General features: G+C 45.9%; 1 protein-coding gene across 1 annotated transcript; it reads left to right on the top strand.

The window, feature by feature from the left end:
- The first annotated feature begins 889 nt into the window (after positions 1-889).
- six5 (SIX homeobox 5) lies at positions 890-11393 on the top strand. Its single transcript, XM_066704078.1, has 3 exons — positions 890-1596; positions 3459-5029; positions 5723-11393. Exons 1-3 carry the CDS (start codon positions 902-904, stop codon positions 6514-6516), a joined length of 3060 nt encoding a protein of 1019 aa, XP_066560175.1. The 5' UTR covers positions 890-901; the 3' UTR covers positions 6517-11393.
- The last annotated feature ends 527 nt before the right edge of the window (positions 11394-11920 follow it).

Genomic DNA, 11920 nt, shown 5'->3' with positions numbered 1-11920 from the left:
AGATATATACAGGTGAAGGGAATTGTCAGTTTGGAAGACCCTGCTAATTTTGATTGATCGGTAAAGGGGTGGAGTTTAAACTGCAACTCGTTTCCATCACAAATCAGATACACTCCTGCACCCTGCCGTTTTTGCATCCGCTTTGGGCACTGTATGTTGCTGATAATGCTTCCATGTGCTTTTCAATACAGTAGGAAAAAATGTTTCACTACATGACAGGTTTTTCCTTTTGGTTGGAGCCATTTTAAAGTAAAGCATGAGAGCAGTTTACCACCCACAGAGGCATCATCTATCCACCCTGCAGCAGAATAAAACTAAGGATTGCAAGCTGTCCGGTTGCACTTTATGGATTCCTCTGTGTCCGAAGTTTTCAACAGTTGTGTGTTAAATTGTTACTTGTGCAGAACAACAACAACAACACAGCACATTCTTAACTTTCCACTTACAACGAGATGGGGGTGCTAAAATGATTTATCCTGAAAATAATAATAATAATACTACTTTATAGTTGACTTCATAGAAAAGATGTATTGCAGTATATGGATGATTTTAAAACATATGATATAGTTTGAATTACCCCCACTTTCCAAAGGACATTAACAGTTCTTGAATAATGGAATGGAAATTAATAAATATTCAAAGGCATAAAATAAACGATTTCTTAACCATAGGCCTGCGCGACGACAGGTGGGAAGAATTTAAACTGCCTTTTAAACACCCGTTACAAACCTTAGCTCCAGCAGAGAGCCGTGTGTCGGGAATGCAGTAGTGTAGGGAGACCTATCTTAGGAAGTTTGGAAGTCACGGGCGTGACGTTTCGGTCCGCTCTGCGCGCACACACGCACACACACACACACACAGAGGGGAGGAACTAACCAAAAAAAAAAAACTTAGGCTGAAAATGGCTTCCTTCTCTTTGGAGGCTGGAGTCCAGACGGAGAGTCCCTCTGAAGTCTCCGTCGGGGACTCTGCGAGCCTGAAAGAGGAGGCGGTTGCGCTGGACGAAGTCTCCGAGCAGCTCCTGCAAACTTTCCAGAGCTCCGCGTTGAGTTTCTCGGCGGATCAGGTTGCGTGTTTGTGCGAGGCGCTCCTGCAGGCAGGCAATGTGGAGAGACTGGGCAGATTCCTCTCCACCATCCCTCCGTCGGCTGAGCTGCTACGTGGCAACGAGACCCTGCTGAAGGCCAAGGCACTGGTAGCTTTTCACCAGGAGGAATTCAAGGAGCTCTACTCCATTCTGGAAAGCCACGACTTCCACCCGGCCAACCACAGTTTCCTGCAGGAATTGTACTTGCAAGCCCGCTATAAAGAGGCGGAGAGGTCCCGGGGACGGTCCTTGGGGGCTGTGGATAAGTACCGTCTGCGAAAAAAGTTCCCCTTGCCAAAAACGATCTGGGACGGCGAGGAGACCGTGTACTGCTTCAAGGAGAGGTCGAGGAACGCGCTGAAGGAGTGCTACAAGAGCAACAGGTACCCCACTCCGGACGAGAAGCGCAACCTGGCCAAAGTCACCGGCCTGTCTCTGACCCAGGTGAGCAACTGGTTCAAGAATCGACGGCAGCGAGACCGCACTCCTTCGGGGACTAACAGCAAGAGGTAGGAGCCTTTCTCGAGTCATGTGCCTTGCTGTAGATGCAAACCAGAGTAAACCAAGTTAACCCGAAACGCTGAAGAAAACCAATCTCACATGTGTTGATTTATTTTGGTTGTCGTTAGGTGAATTACCACGTTTCCACATAATAAGCAGTGGAGTCTGGTACATGTTATGAAGAGAGCGTCACACGGAGCATGTATATCTACTGACGTTGAAGCAGGCACTGATCCCCGCACGGCCACACAGAGAGGCTCGGCCCTGGGACTGCGGACTCCCGAGGCTGTGCAGCCGCTTGCACTTTGTTTTTGTTTCTCTGACAGCCTTCAAAGCATTGTTAGACGAAACCTTGCAAAAGTGCGCAACCAACTGCACATATGAAAAAAGGCCGCTGCGTTTGTAATTCAGACGTAACGCTGTTGTTTGCTGCCACTGCAGTGACTCCAGCCAGGGTTAGCGTGTCGTTTTGTTGTGAAATGTGAGCTGTGCGCCCGGACCCGGCTCAGGTTTCGCGGAAAACGAGCACCACGACTCCCTGCGGACCGCGCTTGTCACAGCAGCCCGTCACCGGACACTGATAGCGCGGCGTCGGCGACGGAGGCGGGCGTAGGTCGCGCCAACTTTGGAGACACCAGTGCGGGACCCTTGGGGTTATGGGTGGAGATTGATTTTAAGTCTGGACAGTGCAATTTGCTGGTCTACGACCATCACAAATTACAAGTAGCTCAGGTTACATTCAACTGCACGTCAACTTCAAAAGTGATTATTTATTTGTGAAACCATGAAGGACAGGAAAACGAAAACTAAATTATTGTTATTGTTAAGAATAATAACAATACAAGTATTAGTGAAAATGTTAGCCCTTATCCGTGGTTAAAGTGTCTTTTTTTTCATTTACAGTAAGTGTGTGTATTATAAATATAACCAACCAACCAACCAACCATCTATTGCCTTCTGTTATAGAAAAACCTACCCAAATCCAGAGTTGCAAACCAGTACCTGAATTATCAATGCAGTTATCTTCTCCTGTTCAGTCTGATTAACGATACCTGTAGAAGCAGGCCAAAAAATGGACAGCTAATAATTCTCTCAAATCAGTATAATACCAATTAATTTTATATCGGAGAGCTATTGGACAGTAGATTGTGGGTCAGTGTGAATAGTTCAAAGTATTCGCATGTCAAACAGCCATCAACCACAGATCTTTCAGCTGCTAGTTGAGAGCTCCTGCACTCTTGCAACCCAGGGTTATCTTATCAAGACTTGTTTGCTGGGGTAGTAAATGTATACTGCAGATAATATATGTTTTTAGATAACCCAGTTTACATACTATTAGACTCAATAATGTGCAAAGTCACAATATACTTCAAACGTACAATCACAATGTGCTTTTTAATGTGGCCATGAACACACAGGAGGCTCTTAACATGGCTGTAGCACTGACTGGTTTACTGTGACTGATTGCAACAGGTGAAAAAGCAGAAAATATTCCCTCACAGTGTAATACATGAGCAAGAAAAAATAATAGTTACCCAGTTGAATTAATGCTGAGCCCCAATCCAAATTAATCCGTTGTATAAATGAGTGAATCACTAATAGTATTGTAAGTGACACTGCAATCACTGTTGTTAGTGTATAGCCCCTCCTTTACTTAATTTTGATATATGCATGAGCTTGTTAACTTAAATAATTTGGGCATTACAAAGTGACCCTTATGAGTTCCACAATTAGCCCATTGTGACTTGGTAGCCTTGTTTGTTTTGTATCAGCTGTCTAATGTTTTATCAGCTATAATGTACTGCCCCAATGCTAAGGCTCCCCTAAAGCTACTCCCCTCCTCCTTTCTATCTCCCTTTTCTGCCCTCAGCGAATCAGATGGCAATCATAGCACGGAGGACGAGGCGAGCCGGGGAATGGAGGATGTGGTCATGACGCCTGCTGCTCAGGAGGAGCTGAGCCCGGCGCCAGTGCTGCTGTCTGCGGGCAGCTCCTGCAGCACTGGTGGGCCCCTCCTCCTCAATGGCAGCTTGTTGACCACCAGTGGCCAAGCGCCGCTGCTGCTGAATGGCGGTTCTTTGCTCCAGGGCCCGGGCGGTGGTGTCATTATCAATGGGCTGACCCTGAGCGATGGCCAGACCATCACACTCAGTCCTGTCGCAGGCAACACCCCCCTGGTGCTCAACGGCACACAGGTTGTGTCCAAGCAGCCAGCTGCGCCCCTCACAGAATCGGGGTTGAAGGAGCAGGTGGTGGCGGGGGTGCCCACCATAGTGCTGAACACCAGTGGCCCCACACTCTCCCTGCCGCCCTCCGACGATGGCCTGGGGAAGTCGGTGGACGATGGGGTGGCCCTGCACTCCGTACTGCCCTCCATGGATTTTGTCAACTCCCTAACTGTCCAGAACAGCACCGCTGTCAAGACGGTGGTCTCCCAGCCAGGTGTCTCCTCCTCCTCTTCCTCCCCCTCCAGCACTCTGCCTTCCCTGGTCTTTACAGGCTGCACCCAGAGTGCTGTGTCAGAGGCCAAGCTCGTCGAAACCCAGATGGCACCCTCTGTCTCCCTGGCACAGCCCGGCCTCATGCAGACCAGCCAGGTGGTGCCGTTGTTGCCACAGCAGCAGGAAATTACCTCCGTGTTGCCCCAGCTGGTCCAGGACAACCATGTCACCTCAGGCCCTCAAGTCCTGTCCCTCCCTCAGGTGGTGCCTTCCATCCAGGGCATCCCCGTGTCTCAGTTCGTCCAGGCCCACTCCACCCAGGTGACCTCTTGCCCCCAGATCGTGCCCCTCTCCTCCATGGCTCCCCACTTCTCTCAAGCCTCCATCTCGCACCTCTCCACTCAGAGCTTCCAGATCACCTCCGCTAGACTCCCCCAGCAGCCACAGCAGCTCGCCACTGTCACAACATCCCTGCCCCAGGTCACCCATCTGGGGAACTCCCAGCCTCAGCAGCAGTCAGCCCTGCCTCTCCAGCTGACTGAGCACCCCTCCCCTGCCCCGACTGTCCAGACACTCCAGACACTGACCCAGGCGCCTACACTGCAGGTTTCAGGAGCTCAGATCATCCCCATCTCCCCGCCCACCCAGGTGGTGCCCATCTCCCAGTCGGGCCAGGTCTCGGTGGCCGCCCCTCCCACCCAGATCGTCCCTCTGTCCTTGCCCCAGCTGGTGCCTGTGTCCTCTGCAGTAACCTCACAGTGCCCACTGTCCCTGCCTCAAGTAGTGCCAGGCTCCCCGGCTATGTCTCTCTCCTCTCCGGGGACATTCCAGATCCTCACCAGTTCCAGCAATGCCAGCTGCACCCCGGGCCCCTTCAAAGTCAACCAACTGGGCACCATCCAGATCCCTAGCAACCCGAGCATAGGCACAGTGGGCAGTGGTGCCACAGGGGTGCAGTTCCTCAACTCCGGCATCTTTCAGCTTCCTACAGCATCGCAAGGTCAGTGTTCAGAGGGATGAAACGCTACAATGAGCTTTTATAGTATTTCATTCTTGGCTGTTACAAAAGTTTTTCTCCATATATCTGTGTATTTACTTCTTCTGCAAAACTTGTATTGATTTTTTTGTCTAGCTAGTTTGTGAAAAGAAGGTCATACTCGCAGCAGTTGATCCATTTCAAATCAATACTTCCTGGCTCTTATATGCATTGAAAACCAGACGGAAACCATACGTACATCCCACATCTTATAAGGTGCTAGGTAAAACTAAAGTTTAGAAATAGAAATCCGTACCTGCTCGGTTACATATGCTCCAATTTTATTTATTTTTATTGATGAAATAAATATCTAACGATATCCTAATGAAGATCTGGTATAGAACAAAACATTGTTATGAATGTGCATAAATACAATCATTTCAATTTCTCTTCTATGAATTGAACCAGAGTAATCACAGCTGCATGCAAATGTACTGAAAATAAAGCAATACACCTCGGATATAAAGTGATCTTATCAGTATTGCCATCTAGTGAATTTAAAGAGAATTGCAGAAGTGGGAGAAGTATGCATGACGTGGGCATTCTTAAAGTGGCACCGGCCTTCTCAGCTTGTTACAATATTACTATACTGAGAAAACAACATGGGATCAGCTATAATAGATTCTCCTGGTCTCACTCTGTCTGCTCTTCCTCCAGGTAACATCCTCCTGACCAATCCTGCAGGGGGCAATACCATCCTGACAGGGTTGACCTTCCAGCAGGGCAAGCTAATCTTGACCGCCACCTTCCCTGCTAGCATGCAGTTAGCCAGCCTGCCTCTGAAGCCTGATGGCGAGAGCGCTCCCAGCAATGGGGGCATCGTCCTGACACCCGTCATCTCCATGGCTGGTGGGGGGGGAGGCGGCCAGCAGGGAGCGGTGCCCCTCTCCACCTTTGCCACCACTTCCCAGACCTCAGCCTGCTCCTCCTCATCCTCCTTCCAGAATGATTCCTCCTTGACCTTTGTGAATGTAGCTGGCCTCTACCAGAACCCCCACTCGGCGGTCCCCGGGCCCACCCTGCACTCCCCCCCAGCCGCTACCCTGGCTACTCTGGATGCCGGGGGCAGCCTCCCCTCCCCCGTGACCCAAACAGGTCTCAGTCCCAATCTGGGGGATGCCCATCTCTCCCTGGCCTCCCCCATCTCCAGCCAGGCGGTCACCAGCGCCCAGTTGTCCCATTCTGTGTGGAGCTCTGTGTCTAGTCTGGCGGGCGGCTCTTCGGGGCTTACACCAGGCCTATTCAACGTCAGGAAAGGAGAGCTGTCTGAGGATGATGGCCACCAGGGACTGTTGGGCTTGGCCAGTGGGGAAGCGCTCCTCCTGAACACCCCTTCGCCTGAGCAGGATGGGGGTGGCTCACCGCTGGACGACTCCGAAGAGATGGACGGGGACCCCAAAATCCTAACGCAGCTGCAGTCCGTCCCCGTTGATGACGACCTCGGCCTGTGAACCGATGGGCCGACAATCCCACAGCTCAGTGTGTCCTGCACATGATTGTCCCTCCAGGGCCCAGGAAGAGGATGGGCTCTAGCTGATTAAAAAGGAACTTCTCAAGCAGCTTCTCAAGGTCTTCACAGCAGACGCCACTTCTATAAGCAGTCAACTTGGGAATATAAGTTGCTATGAAATGAGTGCCCCCCTGTTTTCTATTTTTTATTGATTTACAATAATTGAGGGCAGGTGTAGTTATGATATTGAACTGACCAACAAAGAGTAGTGGGACTTCTTTTGAGAAAGAAGGGTCAAGTGGCAGGCAGTACCTCATTACAATGTTACCATATTTGTTCACTAATAAGGTGGTGGAGAAGGTATTTTTTATGTTTTTATTATAAAACTACAGAAAATGAAATGGGCATTTACGCTTCAGAACGTCAGACTGGAGAGCTGGAATTGAGGCCATGATTTTGGAATTGCTCTGCTTCCCTCTTCTACATTCACAGTCCAGATGGTCAGAGTAGTTTTTTTTATTTTTTTTATTCTTCCAAGCATTAATCATTGGAATAATGCAAATTTTAAACTTTTGTAACTCTTAAGATGGCAGCACTACAAAGTTTAATATCCTTTCTTAGCTATGATCATGAAGCAACTGGGAAACTTTCACGAGTCCAGAAGAAAGATGAGGTTAAATAAGCTACCGTTTGTCATTTGCTTGTTTAACACCCACTAGCTAATCAAAGCCTAAAATGTAAAATCCTCGTGAAGAATTCCAGAGAATTCAACACCACCACCTAGCTGGTTTGATCCAGGACTTGTTTGGGGGGGAAGGAAAAGTCAGCAGAAATGTTTTTATTTATGCATCATTACAAGTAGTGTGCAGTCTAGTGAAAAGAATCGCTACAATACTAGGAATACATTAGTGTTTTCTTTTGTTAATGAGGTTTTCAAGAAATAAGGTTCAGTTGTCCTTGAAGTGAAGTGCAAAGTCACCCCTAATCACCATCTCGTGGCTATTGGAATACACAGGGAGACCAGCTTGAAGAACGCTACACTACACTACACTACGCTACACACACAGCTGCAGGACTCCTTACATGTTTCCTTCAAACTCCAGTGGTCGTGTAGCTAACAGATGTCCATATAAAAGTAATTCCTGAGGCTGGAATCTCGGGCATCACCAAAGCAAAACTGTCTGTGAAACGATACAAAAAAAACCTGACAGTCACTTGCCTTCTTCTCAACTAATTTTTCCAGTGCATTTTTTCAGGACTGTGCACTCGGACACAACTAATACTAACCCCTGCCATAACTGGTTTGGTTGCAGACGGAACAGTGGCAGGTGTGGATTCACATCACATCGGAAAAAGAGCTGTGGCACAAATACAAACTGACAAATATATGTGCAGTGATCTAACCCATGTCACATTTGACTGTTTTGAGAATGAGTAACTGACATGTTTGCCAAAGTGCAGCAAACCATTGTTTTTAACTGATCTTCTTTTTTCATCCAAAAACTGTCCTAGGTGCACTACATAGACTACACCTGCAGCATATCACTGTCACACTCCAGCTGATTTAGTTAGGATATTAGGTGCAATGGACTGGTCCCGCTCTGTGAAGTCTATGTGGTAGTTGGAAGGATCAGGGATGGAGCCTAGCTTTTGTTTCTGTTTTGTGCTGTTACACTTTGTGAGATGAGGGTAGGTCTTTTGAACTGAAGTCAAAGAGAATCGCACCTCTTTCCTGCAGCTTCTGATTTTATTTCAAAGCTTAATCTGTGTTCAGGGATCCTGGTACGAGGAAATTACTTTCAAACACCCTGCTGTTATACATGCAGGGATGTGTTGAATATGCCGACATCATCATTTAGTTTAATTATTTTGCAGTGAGTGTATTACAATCGGTAATCGGTAGGTTGAGAACTGAGTTGGAAGCTTCAGTGGCACTGGAAGGCAGGCCAACAGCTGTGTTTTGCTTACCTGCATCATGGCTTCACTTTATTGTATATGTGGCATTTGATGATATGAAAAAAATAGGGAGAACCAAAAGCATAGGATGGCATTGACTGGGCAGTTCAAACGGCTTGTACATTCAACACTTGGTAATGACCATATTGCATGGTAAGTTACAGGATTTTAATCCCTTCCCAAGAGGTGCACATAAGGCTGTGGCCAACAGAGCACGAACCTTTATCCAGATATCTCAGTCTTGGTAAACCCCTACACTATACCCCGCCTCCCGATAAAACTGTCTATCTTTTTCTGTGATGGAATTGCACAAGTAAACTCAAGATACTTGCTTCCACATAATTGGTTGCTATTTTCCGAATTGCTGCTTTCTGTCCTGTCCCCCCTTCTCGCATCATTTATTTCCACCCTCAAACTGTGGATTTCAAACTGGTCAGGTCAGCGGAACATCCGGTTAATCCGATTTACATATGGTCTGATGTCATCAAAACCTGACCGCACCTGCTCTCATGGGGCTAGCGGGCCACGCTCCAGTGTGAAACACTACATGTTAATAGAAGCCTTTTTTTCTATGCAAGCAAACATTTCCATTTAGAATTTTTTTGTATTTTTATTATATATATATATAAAATAAGCAATAATAGCAATACTGTTTTTTATGTTATGTTTTGTTTCCTTTGTACATGAAATATGTTTGTAAATACTAGTGTCTTTAGCCTCAGAATGGAATTATGGGAAATTGTTACAGGGAGATGGGTGTTGGAATGTTAGTGGGGAGAGACACAGGAGTTTTTTGTATCCAAAATTACAGTTCGGCTTTGGTAAAGACTTGGGTTTATAACGTATAAGCTCAGGACAAGCGGAATCTTGCTACACTGAGAAATACTGGAGACTGAGGCCTATTCCCCTGAGTTCCCCTTATACCTCTTTATGAATTGTTAATTTTCCATCAGCCTATGTACTTGTAAAGGAGGCCTGTAGTCTGGTCAGGTGGCATAAAAAATTGATCACAATAGGGTGACTTTCCTTACCTGTCCAGTAAAGGATGTTTACATACATCATAACTCAAAAGGAAATGTCAGGAGTAAAGACTAATCTCTTTACTAATCTACAACCAGTAAAACCCATACAATTTCCCCATTGGACAGCAAACGCAATCTGTTTGAACCAAATCTATTTGTCCATTCTCCTCAACAGCCCTCTATTCCTAGCATTCCTGTACATCTCAAGTTATTTCTAATGGCCAACAGGCACAATCCAGAGCAATTCATATGTCTGCTGTTTGTTATCTAATTGAGTTAGCACTATATCACCTTTATATCTCCTGGCACAGAGGAAGCCAGTACAGAGATTAAATAACCATGTTTGCTGAGGGGACAATGTGTCTCTATAGGAATTTACAACACCACGCAAAAATCTTGAATTTCTTTTTTTATATATATATATATATATAATTTTGTGTGTGTGCACATTTCCAGGTTGTGAATTTGCCTTGTTATAAAAGCATAGACCAGCACACCCTGAGGGAATTCTTCCTCCGCATACAGTGATGCCTTGGCTAATCCTGTGTGTTTTAGGTCAGCCATTGCATGTTTGAAAGCATCCTCTGCAACTTTCAGGCCAGTCCAATACAGCTGTTCTGTTCACACTTGCCCAAAAAGGATTTTCTCAGGCCTGATTCTGTTCCCTTTAGTTTTTCAGCAGGCATCAGGTATTTTAGGTATTTTCTAATTGGAATTAAAGCAGGAGAACAGGAAGCCAAAGGAAAATTGAAGGGATGCCTTGCCGGTGGCAGAGCAGTCCTGGCATGCTTTGGAAACCGCTCTGACTTTAATTCCAATTGGAAAGTAAGTTAATCCCTAAGGGATCACTTCACAACCCCATCCACATAGTAGAAATTCACTCTTTATGTATAAATCTTTCCATATATATATATATATATATATATATATATATAAATATAAATATATTATATACTTTTGTAGGACTTAAGAATCGTAGCATGTTTGCCAAAGGTTTGTATTGTTACCCTCAATTAATTGTGTATTTTGTTTTTGTTGTACTGCAGTGTGCTTGTGCAGAGGCCTATTAAACAAATCGCTGCATTTTCATGACAACCCACACGCCCGGAGTTGATGCTTTATAAAACCATTCAGAACACTATGCTACTCTTCAGAAAAATGACATGGTCTGTTTCACTTTATTCTAGGCAGGTCTCCCATTTTGTTGTAGCTGAAACCCTGAGCAGGTTAGGTTAAGTTTGTAACAGATGGGTGGGGGGGGTGTAGCAGTGGCCCCTGTTGTCTGTTCCACTGTGTATGGGCCTGTCTGTGCTCTGGGAGATTCTCTGTAGTGGGCCAATCCACGGTCCTTTCGTCATTCAGAGTGTTTGTCTGGGTTATGGAAGGCAGTAGTGGGCTCAGAGTGGGCCGCTTGGGCGGGGAGTTTGGGATTTCCCATCCTGTCTAGCCCCCACCCTTCCCCTCCCTCTTCCCAGCCACTAACACTCACAGGGCTGAGCACACATGACTTTCAGTTAATGCAACTGTGCAGTGGAGAGTAACCTGAAAACTGTGCTGTCTACATGGACACGGACTGTTACAGAACTGTTCATTTGTGTAAATGTATTTGTGCCTCTTTCTCCAGCTGGGTCCTCTGAAAATGACCCTGAACCCAAAGTTATGTATGTTTTTGTTTCTCAAGTTTGATCCATGTACCCCTCTCCCACTATGCACTCCTCCTAACTCAACACACAGCTGTTACACCAAAGAGTTTTTTACTCATTAGTAAAGGGATTAACAGGGGTTCAATGTGAATACATTGTTTTTTTTATCAGTTGTTTTCTACTCAAAAGTGTTTTATTTTTTTAAACCATTTTACTGTGATATTATTATAATAAACCAACAAAAAATACACAATCTGCTTTGGTGTTCCATGTGGTGCCTAAGTGTGTAAGATCTTGCTGTCTCTCAGTTGGCCCTGTCTATAGTAGGCAGATGAGATGGGTGCAGACCTCTATAGGTTTCTTCACAGTGCATCCTCAGTGATTTGTGTGTATTGGGGCCTTAGGGTTGGAGTTTATCCTAGCATGCCTTTTTTCTGGGGGGCAAGAGTAAGAGTATTTATTGGGCCAATTCCATCATTGTAGCCAGGGAAGGAGGTAATGAGAATCTCCGACGGGTGAGATGAGATTATCAGACGTGGGATGGGGAGAACACCAGTGAGTAAGATTTCATCACAATTTTGTAACTGTTTTTGCATCTTATAAAATTCGAATGGTTCTCCAGAAACGGGGAACAAAAAGCTTGGACAATCAAGGGGTTTGTTTTGATATAGAAGATAATGCAGAGTTAAATACAGAGGATGATGTAGAATGCAGTTTTAAATGCATATTCTAAATTATTCGATTACAATTACAATTGTATGTATTTCTTTCTATATTTGTATAG

Source organism: Amia ocellicauda, chromosome 5 (genome assembly GCF_036373705.1).
Source record: "Amia ocellicauda isolate fAmiCal2 chromosome 5, fAmiCal2.hap1, whole genome shotgun sequence".
Classification (NCBI taxonomy): domain Eukaryota; kingdom Metazoa; phylum Chordata; class Actinopteri; order Amiiformes; family Amiidae; genus Amia; species Amia ocellicauda.
Note: the sequence above shows the minus strand (reverse complement) of the source record. Positions and strands in the feature narration are given on the sequence as shown.

What these genes read in the sequence shown, in the direction of transcription:
- six5 (XM_066704078.1), top strand. Translation starts at nt 902, where the DNA reads ATGGCTTCCTTCTCTTTGGAGGCTGGAGTCCAGACGGAGAGTCCCTCT. An exon ending in TCGGGGACTAACAGCAAGAG is followed by an intron (nt 1,597 to 3,458) that starts GTAGGAGCCTTT and finishes TTCTGCCCTCAG; the next exon opens with CGAATCAGATGGCAATCATA. An exon ending in GCTTCCTACAGCATCGCAAG is followed by an intron (nt 5,030 to 5,722) that starts GTCAGTGTTCAG and finishes CTCTTCCTCCAG; the next exon opens with GTAACATCCTCCTGACCAAT.